Below are 23,993 nucleotides of genomic sequence, written 5' to 3' on the forward strand. Positions count from 1 at the left end.
AACACACCTTGTAGTTCAGCTTCTAGTATAGCTGGTTACCTTTGTGTAGAGTGTGTCTCCTGTACAAAACCTGCACCTTGCCATCGTTTGTTTTTAAGTTGTTTACAAGGTAATGAATTTATGGCAGTTGTATACATATATACCATTGTACTTTGTTCGTATTCTCTCCCTATCTCTTCCTGTCGTTCCTGAATGGCCTGTCCCAACAGATGATTCCTCACGTGGGTTTAAGTTTTCTGAGTTTTATTTTAATTTTATTTATTTGTTTGTTTTTTAACTGAATCAGCAAGTTTTGTTCATATACTCATTCATGCACATATATACTTACATGTATTTTCTGTCTCTCTTTTTTTTTGGGGGGGGGGTGGGTTTGAGACAGGGTTTCTCTGTGTAGCTTTGGAGTCTGTCCTGGAACTCACTCTGTAAACCAGGCTGGTCTTGAACTCATAGAGATCCACCTATCTCTGCCTCCCACATGTTGGGATTAGAGACTGCACCAGCACTGACCAGTGTGTTTTCTCGATTTTAAATTAATATTGAAAGCAAAGTTGTTATTCAGCAAAAATGAGACTTTCTTTTTAAAAAAATATTTATTTATTCATTATGTATACAATATTCTGTCTGTGTTTATGCCTGCAGGCCAGAAGAGGGCACCAGACCTCATTACAGATTGTTGTGAGCCACCATGTGGTTGCTGGGAATTGAACTCAGGACCTTTGGAAGAGCAGGCAATGCTCTTAACCACTGAGCCATCTCTCCAGCCCTATTTTTTTTTCTTTCTAATTTTAATGAACTCTTTATCCCACTAATAATAGCCCGAAAATAATTTTCTGAAAGAAGGGATGGTGGTTCAGTATGAATTTACTGAGGAAATAAAATCAGATTGGAAAATCATAATTGAACTGCTTAGTTCTGAATAGTTGTAAAGAGTTCTAAGTAGCCCAGTACTAGAGAAGGGGCTGCAGACTGAATGACCGAATAAGCTCTGTGGAATACCACGTAGTCATTAAGAATGTGATGGGGAACTTCAGCCAATCACATGCTGCTTAAGGTGTGTTCCCCTGGGCCACACAAAACCAATAAAAACATCCATGTGCGCTTGCTCTCTCTCTTTGTGTTCCTGCGCTCCTGAATCGCTGGAACCCTGGGTTTGTAAGTTCCCTTTCTTCTGTTTATTAAAGCTGAATATATTTTATTAAACTGGTGTGGTTAGTTACCGATCGACCACGCCCATCGAGAATGAAATAGCTGGGCAGTGGTGGTGCACCTTTAATCCCAGCATTCAAGGCCTGCCTGGTCTACAGAGTGAGTTCCAGCACAGCCTTATTGATTACACTGAGAAACCCTGTCTCGGGGGAGAAGAAGAAGAATGAAATGAATCCAAAGCTCTGATGCTTTTGAAAAGACCTTTTAGGTGGAAACAGTGAGCCGTAGAACCCTGCATAGTGTGTACTGCTAACAAATACATTTTATTTTGTGTGTTGGGATACACTTGTATATACATAAAAGTATAAACACCGCATCTCTTCTATCGCGGTCTGGAAACCCGAGCGCTAAGCTTATAACTGCAGCTGCCTCTGGAAGGGGATGTGGGGTCTCACGGGAGCTGAAGACCTTCACGGTGGACTCTGGATTTTTATTCTGTTTTTAGTAATTAAATTTTTAGCCGAGAGCATTTATGTATTGCTTCTACAGGTGAGAAAAAAATACTGCAAAGGTGGGGACAGATGTAGTTTTCTAGGCCATCCTTGATATCGATGCTTTTTTTTTCCTTTTAGTTTCAGGCCTTTGGCTATTGTCATCTGTCATATCAGAGTCTATCATCGTATCAGTATCTGTCATATCCATATACGAATTCTAGCTGGCAGAAGCACAACCACAGTTTCACTTCCAGTTCCTTTTTGCAAGTTTCTATTTGGGAACCCTTAAATAATTGATGTCTACGAAGTTTCTTGCTGGTGCCTTTCTGTCGTATTCAGGAAGCTCCAGATGGGGAGCATAGAACAGGAAAGATAGTAAACGGACCAAGTTTAGTTTATTATACATCTCATTGGTACCTTTCTCCCGGGAATTTTTGTTTGTTTAGTTTTGGGTTGTTTTGTTGTGGTTGTTTTGAGACAAGGTTTCACCTTGTAGCCCTGGCTGTCCTGGAACTCACTATTTAAACCAGGCTGGCCTTGAATTCATAGATCCTCCTGGAGCTGAGATTAAAGATGTGTGCCACTATACCCGACTTTCCTTGGGGAATTTTGTGCTCTGTAACTTTGTGTGAAATAAAACAGCAGATAAATACTATAGGTTAATGACAACACTGGTCCCTCAGCTAGGAAAGTGTAAACACCGCATCTCTTCTATCGCAGTCTGGAAACCCGAGCACTGAGTTTATAACTGCAGCTGCCTCTGGAAGGGGATGTGGGGTCTCACGGGAGCTGAAGAGCTTCAGGGGAGACTCTGGATTTTTATTCTGTTTTTAGAAATTAAATTTTTTAGAAGAGAACATTTAACTACTGGCTAAATCTTACACAGCTGCTAGACATTCTAAAAAGCAGCCAGCATTTTCCAATGTAAAGAGATAGTCATCCAGTGGAGACTGAGGTGTCTCATTGTCAACTCAGCAGCACATTTTAAATGTGCTTTACACATAAGCTCAGCTTTTCTATCCTTGCTTTAACAGATGGTTCCTTTTAAATTTTTAAATGATTATGCCAGGCAGTGGTGGTGCACACCTCCAATCCCAGCACTTGGGAAACAGAGACAGGCGGATCTCTGTGAGTTTGTGGGCTGCTTGGTCTACAGAGCTAGTGCCAGGACAGCCAGGGCTGTTATACAGAGAAACCCTGTCTTACCCCCCCAAAAAAGTTGATTATATTTAATAATGTTTATCTTGTTCTGTATTCATTCAGCCAAGAATAGTTAAGTAAACTGGTGGATTGTTGCACACGTATAATCACAGCACATTAGAGGTTGAGATAGGATAAGTTAAGCCAGTGTAGGCCTCTTGCCTTGTGTCAGGAAGAAAATATACATAGATTAGAAAAGAGACCATAGGAATCACCCCTAAACCCTTCCATTCTTTCCATGTTTGTAGCATTTCGTAGACAACACTCCAGAAGCTGGGGCAGGAGGATTGCTTTGAGTTTGCAGTCAGCCTGTGCTAAAGAGTGACACTATTAAATAAATGAATAAACAAGAAGTAAATGGCGATTGTAGGGAGGAGTTATGGAAAATTTCTTTTGTTTGGGAGAACATGAGAGCCACCTTCATGTGTAAGATCTTGGAAAGCTCAGAATTTTATTCCTTTATTTATTCATTTTTGAGTCTTCTTACATAGCCCAGGCTAGCCTTGAACTCACAAGCTTTCTGCCTCAGCCATTGAGAGACTAGCAGTAGAAGGAGTTCAGAAATTTGGAATCAGCTGTGCAAAATGGCCGTAGTAAGACCTTCTTTTTAGGAAAGTTGTTGGTTTGTTTGGGTTGGTTGTTACAAATATATAGACACACACACACACACATATAGCCAAGGCTGACTTCAAACTCACTGTGTAGCCAGCCTAAGACAACCTAAGTCTCCTGCCTCCACTTCTGGAGTACACAGATTACTAGAGTGTGCTACTATGCCTGGCCTTCCCCCCTGCCCATTAATGAAAAATAAAAAAATACAGGAAATAATAACTGATAAGAAGCAAACATAAAGCAACTACATTTTGCTTGTGTGATATGTGTTTCTATTTATTAATTTTCCATCCTTCACTCCTCAGCCTACAGGAAGTCCTTGGAGATTTCTTTTGATAATTGACTATCATTTTAGGAAGGAAGAAGAAAAAACTCAGGGTGGTTTTTTGAGCAAATGTAGACTCTCTGTTCGCTCTGAACTGTAGTCAAGCCTAGTGGTGTATGGCTTATATATGCAAAGCAGGATCCTCTTGTTGTTTTGTGGGCTGTTGTTTTTGTTTTGTTTTTTTTATTTTTTTTAAGATTTATTTATTTATTATGTATGCAATATTCTGTCTGTGTGTATGCCTGCAGGCCAAAAGAGGGCACCAGACCTCATTACAGATGGCTGTGAGCCACCATGTGGTTGCTGGGAATTGAACTCAGGACCTTTGGAAGAGCAAGCAATGCTCTTAACCCCTTGTTTTGTTTTTGAGACAAGGTCTCTCTGAGCATTACTCACCCTTTCAGCTAGGCTGGCAAGCTATTGAGCACCTCCGTCTGCATGTCTCCAACCTGCAGTGCAAAAGTGGAGTTTCAAGGATGCATCAGCATGCCCAGCCTTTTAAAAATGTGCGCTCAGGTACTCTGGCTTTCATAGCAAGTGATTTTCCTCACTGAGCCATTTATAGCTCCCTAGCCTTGTTTTATTTATTTATTTATTTTGGTTTTTTGAGGCAGGGTTTCTCTGTAGCTTTGGAGCCTGTCCTGGAACTAGCTCTTGTAGACCAGGCTGGCCTTGAACTCACAGAGATCCACTTGTCTCTGCCTTCCAAGTGTTGGGATTAAAGGCATGCACCACCATCACCCGGCTCCTAGCCTTGTTTCAAAAAGCTTTTTTTTGTTGTTTGTTTTTTGTTTTTTGTTTTCTGAGACAGGGTTTCTCTGTAGCTTTGGAGCCTCTCCTGGAACTAACTCTTATAGACCAGACTGGCCTCGAACTCACAAAGATCCGAGTGCTGGGATTAAAGGTGTGCGCCACCATCACCCGACTTAAAAAGTCTTTCTTTGTGCTCTAGGCTGATCTTGTCCTAGACACTTTCCTGCCTCTGCCTCCGGAATGGCAGGTTTACATGTACCACTACTATACCTATCTTAAAGAAATCTTAATCAAAATTAAACATCTAAGGTGGAAAAAAATAGTTTGTGGAGAAAGGTAGAAAGCCAAATTTTGAAATATATAGGATGATTGACAGAAGAAAATTTGAATGTGGTAAACTTCTAAAAAGGCCAACAGTTCATACATGTGTATAATGTGTTCTAATCACATTCCCTCCCTTCTCTTGGCCTCCTTCCAACACTGGCCAACCCTTGTCCTACAAACCCTCCCACTTTGATGTCTTGTTTTGTACTTGTTATTTGCTTGAGCAGCCTTTCAGGGAGTGCAGTCCTAATTCCGATCTTTTCCAGATTGCGAAGGTTGAAAAGCTCAAACCACTGGAGGTGGAGCTCCGACGCCTGGAGGACCTTTCAGAATCAATCGTGAATGACTTTGCCTACATGAAGAAGCGGGAAGAAGAGATGCGGGACACCAATGGTGAGGGAGGATAGCGTTCATTTCTCAATGGAAGAACTGTAAAGGAGACAGATCCTGTAACTCTCTGCTATAAGTCTGGGAAATGTGGAATATAACCTAGAGAAGAAAATTGCTTCTTTGGGGCTATTGCTACTAAGAAATGAATCAGCTGGCTAGGTTTTCAGAAGAATAAAATTTTCTTCTGTGATATGTAATAACCATTTTCTCAGTTGGCTTGTAGCAAAGGATAACAATTTGTAAATTTTTTTAAAGATTTATTTATTATATATACAGCATTCCTTTTATGTATGCCTGCACACCAGAAGAGGGCACCAGATCTCATTAGAGATGGCTGTGAGCCACCATGTGGTTGCTGGGAATTGAACTGAGGAACTCTGGAAGAGCGGTCAGTGCTCTTAACCACTGAGCCATCTCTCCAGCCCCCATTTGCAAATTCTAACCATTTAAATGTGGTTAGAAGCAAAACGGCATTGGAGCTAGAACGTAGAGCCTTGTGAATGCTAAGAAAGCCATGTGCACCCCCACCACTCAGCCAGTGCTTTTCAACAGGGTCTTGTTATGTAGTGCAGGCCGACCTGGAGCTCAGGATCTGGTCTTGACCTCCCAAGTACTGAGATCACGGGTGTATTACTACACCTGTCTGTTTTTAATTGTTTGAACTCTGAGACTTAGGGACAGAATGAGGTTGTCTTCTCCCCTCCCCCCATTGTTAAGGCAACTGAAGCAACTTACTTCATTCCATTTATGATGCTCTCTCTCTTTTTAGAGTCCACGAACACCCGAGTCCTGTACTTCAGCATCTTTTCCATGTTCTGCCTCATTGGACTGGCCACCTGGCAGGTCTTCTACCTGCGTCGCTTCTTCAAGGCCAAGAAGTTGATAGAGTAATGAGGCTCAGTCTTCAGTCCCCTGGTATCTCAGCCAGCAGAACATCGCTGGGACGTGCCTGGCCTGCATAGCTCAAGGCCATCTACTAACAGTACCACCCAGGCACAGTGGAGCTTTCTTGCCAGAACTGATTTCTTTTGGTGTGGGAGAATATGGGGTACCACCTACACCCAGCAAGTCAATGAGAACTTCTTTTTAATGTGGTAGGATTTGGACTGGTTTTTCAACAAGATTATTAAAGTCACCTATGGAAAAACAAAACAAAAATAGGGGTTACGTAGATAATGCCAAAGCCAGCATTCGCCCTGGGTTCCCTCACGTGATCCGTTTGAGCTGTTTGCTTTTATTTCCCACTTGCTTATCGCCTTGATCTTCCGCTCTAGTTCTTCCCCCGATATTTCTATGACCGTGGTCAGCTTGTCTCATGCCAGTTGTCCTCTTCGGTATCCTTGTGAAAACACCGTGAACTTTCTTTTGGCCCTTAGGTGAAATGTTTACATAGCTTCTGGTGAGATCCTTCATAATTCTGTCTCCTAAAAGGGTCGTGGATGGGTCACATAAAAACGTGAACTTTGAACTGTAGGTTATCTCTTCAAAGAAAATCTCAATTTTAGACATTAAAATGTTCGTGTTCAACTGCTTGAACTCCATGTGTGTGTTTTTAGTTCTGTCACGTGTAGATCCCAGTGATCATTTCAAGGTACTGCCCTACCTTCTCAGCTCTGGCTCCCTAGTCTGCTCGCCACTTCTGTACCTTTGTTACTTTGTTATGCAAATGGATCATCAAGAGTGTAACCTTTAGAGGTTGACTTCCCACGCAGTATAATCCCTGTGAAATGCCCCTCCAGGTTGTCGCATGTATTCCTAGTTGATTCCTTTTCTTTGCTGATCCTCCTCCAAGTTATGGGTGGTAGGCATTGTGCTTAAAGGTCATTATGGGTGGGTTTGGGGATTTGTAGTAAGGCTCTTATGTGAATGCAAGTTTTCATCACTCTGGGATGAATGCCTAAGCTGGCATTTGCTCTGCTATGTGGGAAGTAGTTCTTAAAAGAAACTTCCCTGCTCTGGTCTAGAGTGGCTATAGCATGTTACGTTTCCTCATTTTCATTAGTATTTCTTATCATTGGTATTTTAACTTAGCCCCTTGAATAGGTACCTGTAATATTTCATTATGGTTTTAATTTGCATTTTCCTTTTATGTGCTAGTGATTTGCCATCCGTATGTCCTTGTCGGTGGAATGTCTGTTCATGGCTTTTGTCCATTTTCTACCTGGGTCACTTGTTCACGTCACTGGTGAGTTTTGTGTAGGTCTTCTATCAGATGTGCGGTTGCTTGAATTTTTCACGTAACTTCTACCAGGGAAAAATAACTACATTTTACCAGCCCTTCATGCATGGCCAGTCACTGACTCCTAATTCCTGTCCTTATATGTCCTTAATTTCTGTCCTAATCTCCAGAGAATTGGACATACAGGGTTTAAATAGACATTTTAGGAGAGTCACAGAAAGGTAAATACTTGAAAATATTTGCCGGGCGGTGGTGGCGCATGCCTTTGATCACAGCACTTGGGAGGCAGAGGCAGGTGGATCTCTGTGAGTTCGAGACCAGCCTGGTCTACAAGAGCTAGTTCCAGGACAGGCTCCAAAAAACCACAGAGAAACCCTGTCTCGAAAAAGCAAAAAAAAAAAAGAAAAAAGAAAATACTTGTAAAAGCAAAATCAAGGTTCACTTGTTGGGAGTATTAAGCACCTCAAGGCCAAGTCTAATGTACAAAAGAGATGTGGGGCTGGGAGTGTGCCTTGGTAGTCAGGTTTGCCTGACACACAGAAGGCTCTGGGCCTGATCCCAGTGCTAAGGGAAAGTAGCTCCAAATGTTTGTGAACAGGAAAAACACTCATTTGTCATCTGAGACCTTTCCCACTTCTCCCAGGACAGTAGGGAGGAGGTCTTTCTGTAATCTTTCTACCCTGCTTGTCTTAATTGCCCTGCTGAGAATTACAGGACTTAGGTTCATGTTGTTGCAGTAAAAAAGTGGACTATGGAAATTAGCAGAGAATACTGTTAGGTTGACCCGGATGCAGTATGAGGGTGAAAGGGAATGATTTATGTTGTTAAAGTCCAGGCTGTTCTGTTAAGGTTCCAGTTACTGTAAACTCCAGTCTTCTTTGTGGCATGAAGCGGTCTCTGGTACAATACTGCCATCTGCTGTTGTAAATGACAAGTCTTGCTCCTAAGAATTTAGAAGTTGAGTCCTCACCATAACAACAGATGTTCAGGAATCTGTAACATTCATACATCAAATGATAGAGGAACAATTCAAGTAGGAAAAGAATAAACAAAGTTTTGGGTCAGAATCCATCTGTAGACTTAAGTGCAAAACCATAGCCTGTGCCATTAGCCTAACAAGAGACTCCTGTTTCTGACTTGTGCCTTTCCCCCTTTTAAGGAGCAATGAAAGCTACTCTGTTAGTTATGGTTTTCTGTTCTAAAAATGTCAAAGAACGTAGGATAAAGTAGAATAAGTGTTTTGTCCATATTTTTTATTTCCAAGTACGGCTCTAACCTTAAGTTTTGTAGAACTGAAATTCTTTCAAGTCCTTTTCTTTGTTTTGATTCATGCCAAAAACAACCAACTTGGACATTGTGTTTTCAGTTACAAAGTTAACTGAAAAGCATTTGCCTTTGACAACAGGCTAGCACAAAAGCTTATCAGCTTTATAAACAGGTGTGTTATCTGTTTCCTCCATCTTCAATATTCAGAATAATCTGAGAATAATAGTTTCAGCAAACCTTGTTATATCCCATTGTCATGAACCCCCATCAGAGCCATCCTTCTGTCTGTTAATGGAAAGAGGCGTGTGGGATTTATACAGACTCACCTGTTGGAGATTTGTATGTAAACTTTCACAAATAAAGGCTAGCAGAAACCACGTGAGGTGTACTTTACTGTTCCTCTCTAGTGCCTTCTTGTCTGGTTAGCAATGATCCCTCTCTGTTCCTGCTTTGTACAGTACAGTAAATGAGACATGATGGATTAAAGAAGTACAGTCCTTAATTTACTGCAGGTGGGTGAAGTTTATAGTGAACTAGTAAGCCCTTACATACATGCATTTCTTAGGTCACTAACCATTCCTTGTGTGTTGTCAGAGGGGACAGGCAGGCCTGTAAACTGGAATTTGTTTCTCCAGGTCCGTGTGCCCCCCCCCCCCCCCCCCCGCTTCTGTTCCGGAAGTACCCCTCTCCCTCTCCGTTTAGACTCTGCAGTGCTTTGTTCACATTTGGCCTATCTGGGTAAACCGTACCTCAGACAACAAAGCAGTGTTTCTTCCCCTTTCACTTTTTAACATTTTCATGAATATTCCTTTTTAAATTTTTATTTATCTTTATGTGTATGGGTGTTTTGCCTGCATGTGTGTCTGTGCGTACCTGGGGAAGCTGAAAGCCATAGAGGATGTCAGATCCCCTGGGACTGGAGTTATAGACAGGTGTGAGCTGCCATGGGAATCAAACCTGAGTCCCCTGGAAAAGCAGCAAGTACTCTTAACTACTGAGCCATCTCTCCATCTCCCCCTGAATCTTTTTCCTAAAAGCCAACATGAAGTGATCTGGCCACACATACATACAATTAATTAGTAAATCCATAGTCTACTGTAAATCCATTTTAAATGGTGCTTCCCAATATTTAAGGATTTTTTTTTCTTTTTTTAAAACAGAACCTCTGTATAGGCCAGACTGGCCATAAACTCATAGCAGTCCCTGTGCCTCAGTCTTCTAGGTACGGCGATTGCAAGAATGAACCACCATGCCTGACCAAGCGTATTTTACCATCAAAAAGTGTGGAAGCTGCGGAGATAGCTCAGTCAGCAAAGGGCATGGCCTGGGTTTGATTCCTAGCACTGATGTAAGAGGCTGGGCAAGTGCTTATAAGAGGTGGCCTGAGATTATGATCCCAGTACTGGGAAGTGGAGGAGACAGGTGGATCCTGGTGGCTCATTGGTCTGGCATCGTAGTCTAGTCATTGAGTTTTAGGTCCTGATGAGAGACCATGTTTAAAAACCAGATGGATGGTCCTGAGGAATGGCACATACGGTTGACCTCTCGCCTCTCTGTACATATACCCAGCACACACACCAAAGTGTTTCTCACTGATGTTTTAGAGAGCATATTGAGTCCAGCAAAGCTCATGAGAGATGGCTTCGTACTGAAGAGCACTTCCACTCTTGCAGAAGACCCTGGTTTGGTTCCCAGCGTCCACATAGTAATTCTAGTTCCAGAAATGCCCTCTTCTGACCCTTGTGGGCATCAGATATACACACACTGCACATGCATGTACGCACATGGAGGCAGAACACCCAAACACATGAAATAGTCTTTTCAGAAACTTAGAAATGAACTTGTTTCAAGAAAATCACCCATATTTATTATATTTAATATATACTTTATAAACTACTCTGTTTGGTGATGTCCCATATATGAGCCACATACATAATTTAAATTTTTATATCTGGGTGGTGGTGGGTAGGTGGGTTTGAGGCCAGCCCGGTCTACAAAGAGAGTTCCAGGACAGCCAGGACTATTACACAGAGGAACCTGTTTTGAAAAACAGAACAAAAAGCCTGGCAGTGGTGGTGGTGCAAGCCCTTAATCCCAACACTCCGGGGCGTCGCAGATGAGCTCTTGCGGCAGGTGGCAGTGTTAGCGGACCCTGCAACAAAGCGTTTGGCGAGATGTCTCATGCCATTTTGCTGGTACAGCCTACCAAGAGGCCAGAAGGCAGGACTATGAGTCTGTGAATGAGTGCATGGAAGGTGCTTGTGAGATGTATGAAGAACATCTGAAAAGAATGAATCCCAACAGCCCCTCTATCACATACGATATCAGTCAGTTGTTTGATTTTATTGACAATCTGGCAGATCTCAGCTGTCTTGTTTTACCGAGCTGATACACAGACATATGAGCCTTATAACAAAGACTGGATCAAAGAGAAGATCTACGTACAAAAAAATGAAAATGATCTGTTTTGACCGAAGGTCTTTAACTGATGAGCATTTATGAATCTTCACAGATAATTAGTTTTAGGCTGGGACTGACACCTGTAGTCCTAGCACTTATGAGGCTGAAGCAGGAAGCATACAGTGAATTTGAGGCTAGCCTGTGCTACAGTTACAGGCCAGCTTGGGCTACAACATGAAAGCATTGTCTCAAAAAATTAAAATTAGTTTCATTTCAATCCAATAAAATAAACTCAGCATGAACTTTCTATACACTCTCAAGATGCAAAAGGACAATCTGTTCATTAAACTCAAGATATGTAGGCTTTATAACTAAAGCCATTCACAGTTTTGGGCAGTCAAGTTAAAGAAAGCTACATAGTTCTTCACTGCAAAGAGACCAGGAAAATGAATTGTTAGGCTTCAGCAAGTCTTAATTTTTTGGAATGAAAGTTAACACTTCTGATTTTAAGTAATCTAATCCCCCCCCATTATTTTAGCCCAAATATATACCAACTTTCTGTTCTGTTAAACAAAGTTTAGCTAAAATCTACTGTACCTAGATAAATAAGAGGCACTATTCTCAAAGTGCCTTCTAACCACTAGTAACACTTTCCTTTGGATATGCCTCTGAGAACCCTTCACACACCCAACAAGTTTGGCTTGGACCTATGTCTCCTAAATGACTTTCTGGAACCTTGGGCTTGTAAAAGCACTTACACAAAATTGTTACAGCCTGTTTCCTCAGGCTATGTGGAAGACTGTGAACTCCATGAGCGTAGGAGCCATATTTATTCTCTTATCCAGCACCTGGCATATGAAGGTACTTGGTCTTTGATAAATGAGAGAGCTTGAAATTCACAACTTGTATAATCTAGAACACTGGAAGCAGCACAAGTAAACAGGAGTTCTCAGTCAGACAGGATAGCATAGCCAGAGGATAACACCCTGCTATCCACTCAACCTCTACGTTTCTGGTTCTGATGATATATAGCCGTGAGAAAAGCAAGGCCCACCCAAGCTCTCTTGGAGCTTGCATTCTAACAAAAGGAGATAGCAATAAATCAGTAAACGTCAGAATATGAGATAAGCAGCCTTAAATTACAGCGTTAATGGCTTAGGAGGGCTGTATTAGTTTGGACTGGATGTGAAAAGGAGTTAGATTTAGTTCAGTGCGAGCATCATACGAGCAGACTATCATTACAGAGACTGATGCAGTAATGTACACTCGGACAACAGAAATCCCTTGTAGTCTGCTATCCAGATTAGTGTGAAAAGTTGCCGTATGTTAGATGGAACACCAATGAAGAGAAATGGGAACGCAACCCTCACGCAGCTCTTTCTCCTGTGTGTGTATCATCTCTGCCTACTTTCAGCCCTAGACTGCACTTGCCGAACGCCTACATCTACCTTAGCATATCCCAACTGATCGCCAAGTCCTGGATGTCGCTCAGATGGCTTTCCCGAATCTGGACCTCTTCACTCAGTGATCCTTGCTGCCTTAGCACCTTAGACTAGAAATTGCCTCCTACCTGACCACCTTTCCGCCAGACTTTGTTGTCCACACTGCTTTCAGAGTTCTTCCTCCTACCCTAAGGGGCTCAAAGTAATACTGAGCTGAGCACTTGAGCAAAAGAATGTTTGGTGCTACAGGAAGAAGGCATAAATGAGTCTCCTCAGAGGACTGCAGCATTGAGAGCCTTTAGAAGGCCCTGTTGGTAAAGGAGCTTGCCATGCCAAACCATGGAGACGCGAAGGAAAGATCCCACAGTTGTCTCTGGCTGCCATGTATGTGGCATGGAAGCGCCACCTCTAACATGAATATACACGCAATGATATTTAAACAAACAAACAAACAGCAATTGGGGGCTGGGTGGTGGTGGCACACACCTTTAATCCCAGCACTCAGGAGGCAGAGGCACGAGAATCTCTGTGAGATCGAACCCCGCCTGGTCTACAGAGCTAGTTCCAGGACAGCCAGGGCTACACAGAGAAACCTATCTTGAAAAACAAAAACAAGAAATAAATTTAAAAAACAAAAATACAAAAAAAAAAAAAAAAAAAAACCAAAACACCACTTGGGACACAGAGCCCTAATCATATAGTCCTTTGTTTTAAAGTCTCCGATAATTTTCCGCTGTACAGGAAAAACTAAACTGTGTAAGCTGTACTTATTGCTTCTATTCAACATGCACAGTGGGCTCCAGCTCCATAACCTCAGCTTGTCACATCCTGTCCCTTTCCTAGTTCTGGGGCCAGATTGCTGGGTTTGACTCAAGCTCCTCTTAACTATCTGTATCGCGATAAACAAGGTACCCCCCCACACACACCCGCCCCTGACAAACACATACACCTTGTTCTATGGTACTGTGAGGTTGAGGGGGAAAAAAAAACTTTTAGCATAGTGTCTTCTCAGGCAACTCTGTGGTGTAGGTAATAGTCTTGCCACTTTATAGGCTTAAAAAAAAATTAAAGTTCATAGTAGTTATGAAGTTGCTTAAGGAAACATTATAATGACACTATTGACTGCATCGCAGTTCCCTGACAACTTGTGGGTAGGGAACATCCGTCTCTGTTCTCCAGTACGGGGGGGGGGGATGTCTGGCCCGAGTGCTTCAGGAATCTTTCATGAGATCAGACTGTCGAAGATCTGCAAAACCGCATCTGGTTATGTTGAATGTGGGAGATGAGAAGTGAGGACAGAACAGAGTAAGCAGAGTTAAGAGATTTTAGTTATGCCGGGAGGTGGTGGCGCACACTTTTAAGCCCAGCACTAGGAGGCCAGGCAGGTGGATCTCTGGGTTCAAGCCCAGCCTGGTCTACAGAGTGAGTTCCAGGTCAGCCCTGGCTACACAGAGAATCCCTACCTCCAAAAACAGAACAAGTTATTTGAGGAGTTGTGAAAAGAGGACCTATGGTGGTCATAGGGGAATGAGCTGGACCTGCTGAGTGCGAACTCAGAAGTATTTCAGTTTGCTACAGTTATCTTACTATAGTGTCTCTTCAAACGATTCAAGTGACTGCCACCCCAATCACAGCTCGAGAGAAGAGTGGACCACCGCGGAAGTCTGATGCAGCTCGGGGAGCCGGTGGGGGGTGTAGGGAAGGGGTCTGTAGGCCCGGAGACACCATGGGGTAGCCCTTCGGCTCTCACGACTCCCACAGAGGCCAAACCCGGCGTCGCTCAAGGTACGCGGGACTCTTCGGCAACAAGTGGGCACGCGAAGGCGGAAGAAAAGCTCAGCGAGCCGGAAACTCCGAGAACCGCTTCCGGGTCAGGGGGCAGGAGCCACCATGGAAGCTCACTGGGCCGCGGGGCCGCCTAAGCCGCTGGCGGGCTTCTGAGGCGAGTGAGGCGGTGCGCGGCCGGCGCTGCCCACCGTGGATCCGCGGGTCTCTGCCATGTCGGTGCTGGGCGAGTACGAGCGACACTGCGATTCCATCAACTCGGACTTTGGAAGCGAGTCCGGGGGTGGCGGGGACTCGGGGCCCAGCGCCAGCCCGGGGCCGCGAGCCGGCGGCGCGGCGGAGCAGGAAGAGCTGCACTACATCCCCATCCGCGTCCTGGGCCGCGGCGCCTTCGGGGAGGCCACGCTGTACCGCCGCACCGAGGTAGCGGCCCTCGGCTCCGGCCACCGCCGGGCCGCCCCGCACCCTCCTTCCCTGCCCCGCTTGCCAGTCCCGCTTGCCCTCTGTTCAGGCATCCTCTGGGTTTATACCTCAGGGGGCTCCACCGCGCTTTCGGTTCACCCGCACTAGGAAGTTGCTTTGATCACCTCCGTCACTGTCACTTATTTCACCGGGCGAACCGAGCGAGTCACTGAGCAGTCTTTTGAATTTTCGTTTTCCCGTTTGTAACTGGACCCTAAAGAAAGTTATCTTTACTTTTTTAAAGGTTATTTTGAGATCCAAACGGAGGTGCTTTGCACATTGTGAACAGTCATCCAGCTGTTCAAGGTCGGGATGGGGAGTTGGTGTATACTTCTGAATACCCCACTGACATCAACTCTGCTCGTAGTGTCGTTATTTTCAAGTTCATAAGTGATCATCCAGTTGGAGAATTTTCTAAATCACCAGGAAGATCATCGTGTCTTTTTTTTTTCCTCCTTGCTAATCCTTCAGTGCTTGTGTAAGGGAAATACTTTATTGCTGTAGCTAGTTCTTAACTATAGGAGGGATACGGACCCCTTTCTTTGAGAACCCGGGAAAGCCAAGCCATCTTTCCCACCTTGCAAAGTTCACTTTGGAGAGACCCAGGGATCACTGACTCTCAAATTAAGAATATGCACGGATTTAAAACCCTGTAGTGATGGTTCTGCTCCCCAAAACTCACCATGCATTGGGCTTAATCACGCCAGCCTTAAAGCTCTAGCTTTAGGGTAAACATTTAATGAGAACTTGCTGAGCTTGCAGAAGGTGATTCATCCACCTGCAATTCTAGCGTCTGCTCCAGCCAGCATTTTTTTGGGGCTGAGGATGAAACAGGCTCTGCCAATGCTAACTAAGGAAGGCATTCTACCACCGAACCACACCTCCAGCCCCCAGCGGACGTCATTCTAACAGTGGTAGAATAATGTCATCAGTAGTAGTCTGTCTTCTTACTTGTGCTCAAAATGAGTATCCGCGCTGTTTTCTAGCATTGAAGCTAGTGTATTTAAGTGGCTTACTCATTCAAGGTTTAGAATAAATCTTAGACAATAGCTCCAGTCTCAACGTTTCTTTCCTTTGTTGGCGTGTCGGACTCGCATACTAGCCTTGAGTTCCTATATCACTCTTCTCAGAACTGTTGGCATTATCTGTATCATCCACTGTTTCTTAGATCTGGATTTACAAAGCTTATTGGAAGCATCCCTTAGAGTTTGGTGAGAAGGCCAGTCAGCCTTGTTAGTAAGCAGGGTTTCAGGCGCGGATATATGTCAGGAAGAAGAGTGGGGGACTCTGAGTGCACAGGTGCCGAAATAAGAGAATGGCTCACTTACATGTATGATAAAAGGGCCAGAGTTTTCCAGAAGAGAGTTTTAAAGGCCTTGCAGAAGCAGTCGACAGGAATGCTAATGTCGGTGATGGTGCTGGTAGGATAGGAAACATATCTAAAGAATTAGAAGTGTCCCAAAATCAAGTTAGGGCATTTTGCATGGAAGTAACTGCAGATTATGAGGATTAAAAAAAGAATAAGACTAGGACGTTCTGATCCTGGAAGAATAAATAAAAATTATGAAGTTTAAATGTCTGGAATCAGGCCCCATTGTCAGCTGTAGAGGCTGCCGTGTGTTCTCTCCCCTGCACTCTCGCACTACCACAGCCCTTTATGACTAGGGACCAGCAGCATCCCTCAGTAGAGTCCTTAGCTCTGCTCTCCTCTAAGACTGCTACCTGAACTGATACTGTGCAAATTATGGGTAGCAACAAAAGTAATGGTTTCATTTTTTTCTACATTTGTTTATTTTGTACATTTATTATTATGTGTGTGGAGGGGTCAGAGGACAACTTGTGGGTGTCAGTTCCTCCACCATGCAGGCTCTGGGCCTTGACTTCAAGTCATTAGGTTTGGCAGTAGCACTTTACCCACTGAACCATCTTGCCAGCCCTCAGAGTAGCTTTCTTTTTTTTAAGGTTTAGTTTTATTTTTAGTTCACTGTCATTACATGGGTATATGCAAGTGAGTGTAGGTTCCCTCAGAGGTCAGGGACATTGGATCCCACCTTGGTCCTCCCAAGATCTAAAGTTTTAGGCACTTGCGAGCTGCCCAAGGTTGACACCGCAATCAAACTCTGGTCCTCTGCAAAAGCAAAACACCCACTTAAACACTAAGCCATCTCTCTAGGCCGGAAAATTATACGTTAATGCTTTACTTCCCCTAGTTCTTCAGCAAATTATAATAATTGTGTGCAGAACCTTTAAAGTCTATTGAAAGGAAAAAGTAAAGAGTCGTTCTTTGCCCCTCTAGGAGGTTTTCTTTCTAGGCTCACAGGTTGGGTATGGATCCGTGCTCTACCAGGCAAGAAGAAAACACAATGCTCCTGCTACTGTGTTGTAGGATGACTCACTGGTGGTGTGGAAGGAAGTCGATCTGACTCGACTTTCTGAAAAGGAGCGTCGCGATGCCTTGAATGAGATTGTTATTCTGGCGCTGCTGCAGCATGACAACATCATTGCCTACTACAACCACTTCATGGACAACACCACCCTGCTGATTGAGCTGGAGTACTGTAATGGTAAGGCCGATTGTAGTGAGGGAGAGGAGCGTAAGCAAAGACGGACAGTGATAGACTGTGAGTGGACTCCGGAGTAGGAAGGGTTGAGGTCTTGGAGCGTTTGAGGTGATGTTCAGAATATGGGGCGAGTTCCCTTCCATCGTCACTTTCTTGTGGGTCCATTTCTGGCCATCTTCAAATTATTCTTACTGAGTTTTGTTGGGGAAGGACAGGTTCTTTCTGGGTTTTTAGTTGTTTTTGTTTGGTTTTGTGAGTCTCGCTGTATCTCAGGCTGGTAAAGAACTCAATATCTAGCCCAGACTGGCATAGAACTGGTGGCAGTCCTCCTGTTTCTGCCTCCCCAGCGCTGAGATTTTAAGCCACCACTCCTGGCTCTTTAAATTATTTTCAGTTGTATTTTGTATAAATTTTTCAAGATTTTTCCTCATGGAATGGCATTAGCTCATCATTTTAGACATAGTGTAGACTAGACCAAACAGTGTAGTGTTTAATGAAATCTTTTTTTTTTTTTTTTTTTTTTTTTTGGTTTTTCGAGACAGGGTTTCTCTGTGGTTTTGGAGCCTGTCCTGGAACTAGCTCTTGTAGACCAGGCTGGTCTCGAACTCACAGAGATCCGCCTGCCTCTGCCTCCCGAGTGCTGGGATTAAAGGCGTGCGCCACCACCGCCCGGCGTGTTTAATGAAATCTTATGGGATATTTGTTTACATTAGCTTCAGTTAATGCTGTCCTACTGATAAGTGGTCTAAAGATCATAAACAAGTGAGAACAATAGCATGATGTGGCCTTATTTTTCTGGTTTCTGAGTTCTTTGATGAATTTTCTTATAGATAGCAACTCTGTCTAGTTGTTTAGAAACAAAATACTGGGGCTGGAGAGATGGGCCTCATCCAGAGGTCCTGTGTTCAATTCCAGCAACCACATGATGGCTCACAACCAGTATATTGAGATCTGATGCCCTCTTCTCGTGTGTAGGGCTACATGCAGGCAGAACACTGTAAAATAAATCTTAAAAAAAAAATACCTACTGACCTCATTTCCCAAGTTCCATTGCTCTTTCACCTTAAGCAAAATAACAACATTGTTTCCTCATCTTAAATGAGTTTGTTGATTCTAAAGATTTATTGAGTTCTTGTACGTAGCAAGTGTTTGATACAGACCTTACTATACATAAGAGTCCCCAGAGCCCTTTTCTGAGCTGCACAGTGAGGAGGCACCAGCATATTTACCTGCACTGTTACTGGCTCTGAACAGCCCTAAATGTACAAGTAGTTTTTGAAAGAGCACAAACCTTACATAATTCACTTCCTTTGTGGTTAAGGGGAACTAGAAAAAATGATTTTCTTTCTTATTTTTTCTCTCCATTACTGAATTGCAGGGGAGGAGAACTGTAAAACTTTAATCATAAACTGGAGCTGTGGGTAGGAATTAAGATGTAGTTTATACTCCTTCCACAGGAAAAAGTAAAAACTTGAAAGGAATAATAAATAACTTAAAATGATCTGGGGTAGACCCTAAATTTTAGGAACCCTCTCCGTGCAAAGCAGGAATTGTTGATAAACACTATATCTTTAAATCTGTGAGTCAGAGGTGTAACCCACAGGTCCTAGCAGTCATGCTGCCGAGAGTGCAGAGCGCTTCTAGGGAGTCTAGCGTAAAAATGCTCCGGCTTTGAAGCTTTCCCCTAGAGGCACATGAGTGGTCTTAAGGTTTTCTAAAGCTGATCGTTCCCTGTCTCGTATTGAGCCTCTTGTGTTGGGGAGGAGACTTTGGACAAATATTTCTGACTCGGAGATTGGAAGAATTTTGTACCTATGTAAAAGACCAAGAAGGGAGAAATAATTTCCTTTGGAAAGGAAGCAGTACCCTTCATTTCCTGATGTCACTTGTTAGAACCCCGGTTAACACAGGGTCCACGCTTAATCAGCACTGAACCCCCAGCCTGTTTCTTGCTCATTGCAGGAGGGAGCCTGTATGACAAGATCCTTCGTCAGAGGGACAAGTTGTTCGAGGAAGAGGTAATTTATCTGTGTGGGAGGAGGCTAGGATTATGTTTAATTCTTGCATTCTGGTTCTGCATTTACTCCTTCAACAATGAAGAGTGTTTTTCTCCTTTTGTTCAGACTCCTTCCAGGCTCTGAGTGATATTCATGAGAAAGGAAACCTCTAACAAGGAAGCTGTCTATAGCTGCTTCCTAACGCTTTACCTCCACACCATGATTCACTATGGGCTTTCTTTCCTGGTTCTATTACTGCATACTGGTATGCCCAGTTTTCTGTACCTTTGCATTCTTCCTGGGGTTCTTTCCACAAGTCTGCTTTACCATCCTGTATGTCATGACCTTGGAACTATTTTAAATGACCTGCATTTTCTTTTCACCCTTACTACTTTTCTTTGCCTACTCAACCTACCAGCAAGGGCTGTCAAGTCATGTTGAGTTGTAACCTCTGGTTGCACTTCTTTTGGTGTGTGTGTGTGTGTGTGTGTGTGTGTGTCTTTATTTAAATGGAGTTTTTGTTTCTAATCCAAATGTGACTTTGAATCTGCAGATGGTGGTGTGGTACCTTTTTCAGATTGTGTCAGCAGTGAGCTGTATCCATAAAGCTGGGATCCTCCATAGGTAATGACTGCAAAGAAACTTGTGGATTGGAATCTCCACAACCTCCCATTCTCTACCAGAATGACCTCCCATTGTCATACTCTTGTCAAGGTTTCTCCACTGTAAATTAGGGGGAAAAAGTGGATAAAGAGGGATGTTGTCTTCAGTCTCTGAGGGTAGACAGGTTTGTGATCTGAGAAGAGTCTCAGCTGCTAAGTCGCTGAGCTCTTACTCATTCTTTGATTGTACTCTAGAGTTGAGTTCACTGATCTATCTCTAAAGCCACAAAGTGCTGGAAAGGGAATTCACCGTGAATGTTTTCTCTGAGGTAGAGTAGTTGGCAATTTTGTTTCTACTGTAATTTTATTTCAATTTAAGTAAAAGCCTGTTCATTTCGTATGATTTGGCCAAGTCTTTACTTGATGAAACTTTGGGGAGAAAAGGTTACCATTCGGTTCTTCCAATAGAAGAAAGCCCTTATAAGAACATTTCCACATTATTGTATTCTTGCTTACAATTGATTATAACATGCCAGAGTTTCTTTTAGTAGTTAGTCCATTTAGTTAGACTGTATTTCTTTGAAGATACAAAGTGCCTACATTGCATGGTTATCGCTTTTTAACTATATTATTCCAACTTACTTACATTTTGCAATAAAAGAAGCCAGAGAGTGAGCCATATAGAGACTGTGTTATATTATCGGTTCATTTTTAGAAAAGTGGCCAGTAGCTTATTTAGATGACTGAAACAGCCTAGGATATTGTTTCTGAGGCATGCAGTCTCTTGTGCCTTAACAGATTATTTGAAACTTTGGCACCATCTGTCTGTTAAGGTCTAGGCCTGTTCAAGGCCTAGCTAGTAGCTGAGAAGGCAGTGCATATCATAAGAGTATGGTTGTCTGGAGCACTGTTACATTATCTGACTCTTCTCTCGGTGGCCTCACTGGTCTGTGAGACTCTCGGTTGCTGTGAAGTCATGCTCTGCCTTTACTTCCTAAGCCCTTCTTCAATAGTAAACTGGTGCTGACTGCTGCAGGAGGCATTAAAACCTTGTAATAGAAGCCCAAGTGGTGGTAGCACTCACTTTTATTCTGTACGGATCCCAGGAAAGGGGAAGGGGGGAGGTTAGGTCATTGTCACAGGGATTTAATACATGACACCTTCTTTTTTAGAGATATAAAGACATTAAATATTTTTCTGACCAAGGCAAACCTGATAAAGCTTGGAGACTATGGCCTAGCAAAGAAACTTAATTCTGAGTATTCCATGGCTGAGACAGTGAGTATTGCCTTTATCTTGAACTTTTTTTGAAGGTTTTTTTTTTATATATTTATTTATTTATTATGTATACAATATTCTGTCTGTGTGTATGTCTGAAGGCCAGAAGAGGGCACCAGATCTCATTACAGATGGTTGTGAGCCACCATATGGTTGCTGGGAATTGAACTCAGGACCTTTGGAAGAGCAGGCAATGCTCTTAACCTCTGAGCCATCTCTCCAGCCCTTGAAGTTTTTTAAAGTGTGTGTGTGTGTGTGTGTGTGTGTGTGTGTGCGCGTGTGCCTGCATGAGTTTATATACACCACATGAGTGTAGGTGCCCACAGAGATCAGAGAGGGTATTGGAGTTATAGGCAGTTATGAGCCACCTAATGTGGATGCTGGGAACCACACCTGGGTTCTCTTCAAGAGCTATAAGTACTCTTAACCACAGAGCCATCTCTATAGCCCCCTTAATATGTTCTTTGTTATATTTTGTTTTGTGTGAGTATACATGCATATGTGCATGCATGCATAGGTGCATATGGAGCTTGTAGGAAAACCCATGGAAGTCACTTCACTCCTTCTACCATGTGGATCCTGAAGATCAAACTCAGACGTCAGGTTTGGCACCAAGTCCCATTAGCAGCTGAGCCATCCTACCTAATTAACAAAGATCATTAGGGCCGGGCAGTGGTGGCACACATTCAGAGGTAGGCGGGTCTTTGTGAGTTCGAGGCCAGCCTCCTGTGTGAGCTTTGAACCACTGAGCTTTAGTCTTCCAAGCTCTCCATAGTGGGTTACCAAAAATTGCCCTTTGGTAAGTGACTCAGGAGTTGCTATGAATACTGTTTCTCCTGCTCTGCTGGACTGCTCCTCTAGCCACTGACCCACTGAGCTCAATTCCCAGTATTTCTCCTTGGGTTGGCATCATATCATGAAAACCTTTTTGCAACTGACTAATGGACATTTTGTGATTGTTATTGCTAATTCCTGCAATTTAGCTATTGAAGTGTTTATATGGTTACCCGAGAAGAAAAGATAATTCTGTATTTCTTGTTTTTGTTGTTTAGCTTGTGGGTACTCCATATTACATGTCTCCAGAGCTCTGCCAAGGAGTAAAGTACAATTTCAAGTCTGATATCTGGGCAGTTGGCTGTGTCATTTTTGAACTACTTACTCTAAAAAGAACATTTGATGCCACAGTAAGTTGGATATTGCCCCATATGTCTTTGCAATGTGATACATGTTGAAGTGAATCAACTTTATCCCTGAATTTCTGATTTCCTGAACAGAAATCACCTGTAGTAAAACAAACAAACAAAAAAGCATGTAGTTACATTCTGGGTTATGGTCTGTAATTAAAATGCTATAGCCCAGGTTTATCTCCAGCCTGATTTCATCTGTTGAGTTGACCATAAGCAAGCAGTTGGAACACTGAACTTGAATTTGTTGACTGTAATTTTAAAATAGTCTCTTAGAGTCACCTGTGTGACTCTACAGTTTGGAAAACTGTTCCATTTCTTATACTTTAGTTACATCAGTTTTGTCTTGTTTTCAAGCTAAAACATATAATGTATAACACTTACCAGAGTATTTTGAAACATCACACACTCTCTAAATAGAGATCACCTTTGTTTCTGTGGACAGCAAATCTCTTTAATCTTTTTTTCTTTTCTCTTCTTTAAACCCTAATGTAAAAACAAACAAAAAACCTGTTTCTCAAACTTTAATACACATTTGGAATCATCTGGACATCTTATTACAATGTAGATTCTGTTTGACCAGGTAGGGGTGGGATGGGCAAAAGTCTGTGCTTCTCACCAGCTCCCAGATGCCACTGTTGGCTCTACTCCATGGACCTCACTTTGGAGTAGCTGAAGAGGATTCTGATTACCCACTTTGCTACAACCAGGTGTGAGAATGTAGACAAATCATTTCTGTGTTCCTGTTTCACCACTATAACATGGAAATGATGTGTATCTCCCCATGGAGATTTTCTGATATCGAATATGGAGAAAAACAAACATGAGGTAAAGCAGATTCACTGGTACATGAGGTAAAGCAGATTCACTGGTCTATTTTGAGACCCGTTTCTTATCCCAATTGGTATGTCCTCTAATTCTCCCAATAGTAGAGTGGAAGAGAAACAACTTATGGAATGCACAGACTTTGGATGGCATGGTGCCTTGCTTTTTACTATCTGTGATTTTGGACAATTATTTTATATTTCTGAGCTCCATTTTTCTTGTGTACAAGTCAATGATCTAATAGTTTCCTTACATTATATTTTTAAAGATAAAAACGATGTGTGTAATATGCTTGTCTGGTTTGTAGTAGTTCCTCAGTCAGGCTCTGTTACACTGTGTTAACTACTGTATCTTAAGATACTTTGTGAATGTTTTACTGGAGGCAGTTTAGTTAGCAAGGGAATTAAGGAAACCAAGAAGCATGCTTAATCATGCTTCTTTTTGTGCGTGGTGGGGCACAAGGTCTCCTGTAGAGCACACTGGCCTCACTGTCTATCCAGGGATGACCTTCATCCTCTTGTCTCTGCCTCCCTGTGCTCCTACACCTGGTTGTTTCCCTTTATCTTGAGATTCAGCTGAAGGATGAGATTGTAGTCTGAGAAAATATACTGTTCACTACACAGTCCTGGTTTTGGTATCTGTGCTAGAGTTTGATTCATTCTATCCAATAGCAGCAACACATCTCCCCTTCTTCCCGACACATCCTAATAGTTCTAAGATGGAATCAGCTCATAGAGAACTGTTGCCGCTTCCCTGGAGAGTCACAGA

General features: G+C 42.9%; 2 protein-coding genes across 3 annotated transcripts in view; both read left to right on the top strand.

Moving 5' to 3' along the window:
• The window catches only part of Tmed10 (transmembrane p24 trafficking protein 10), a 35,771-nt gene extending 28,991 nt beyond the window's left edge, over window positions 1-6,780 (top strand). The window contains exons 4-5 of the mRNA XM_057783235.1: window positions 5,121-5,247; window positions 6,014-6,780. Of these exons, the coding sequence (XP_057639218.1) occupies window positions 5,121-5,247; window positions 6,014-6,135 (249 nt within the window). The 3' untranslated portion in view covers window positions 6,136-6,780. The remainder of the gene's footprint in view (window positions 1-5,120; window positions 5,248-6,013) is intronic.
• Window positions 6,781-14,411: 7,631 nt separating this feature from the next.
• The window catches only part of Nek9 (NIMA related kinase 9), a 39,109-nt gene continuing 29,527 nt past the window's right edge, over window positions 14,412-23,993 (top strand). Inside the window, exons 1-6 of one of the 2 annotated variants that reach the window (XM_057782509.1) lie at window positions 14,412-14,739; window positions 17,165-17,342; window positions 19,302-19,357; window positions 19,890-19,960; window positions 21,111-21,216; window positions 22,269-22,400. In XM_057782509.1, the coding sequence (XP_057638492.1) occupies window positions 14,530-14,739; window positions 17,165-17,342; window positions 19,302-19,357; window positions 19,890-19,960; window positions 21,111-21,216; window positions 22,269-22,400 (753 nt within the window). In that variant the 5' untranslated portion in view covers window positions 14,412-14,529. Of the gene's footprint in view, window positions 14,740-17,164; window positions 17,343-19,301; window positions 19,358-19,478; window positions 19,602-19,889; window positions 19,961-21,110; window positions 21,217-22,268; window positions 22,401-23,993 lie in introns of those variants that run through there. The other variant, XM_057782510.1, reaches the window with a different exon arrangement.

Source organism: Chionomys nivalis, chromosome 10 (genome assembly GCF_950005125.1).
Source record: "Chionomys nivalis chromosome 10, mChiNiv1.1, whole genome shotgun sequence".
Taxonomy (NCBI): Eukaryota; Metazoa; Chordata; class Mammalia; order Rodentia; family Cricetidae; genus Chionomys; species Chionomys nivalis.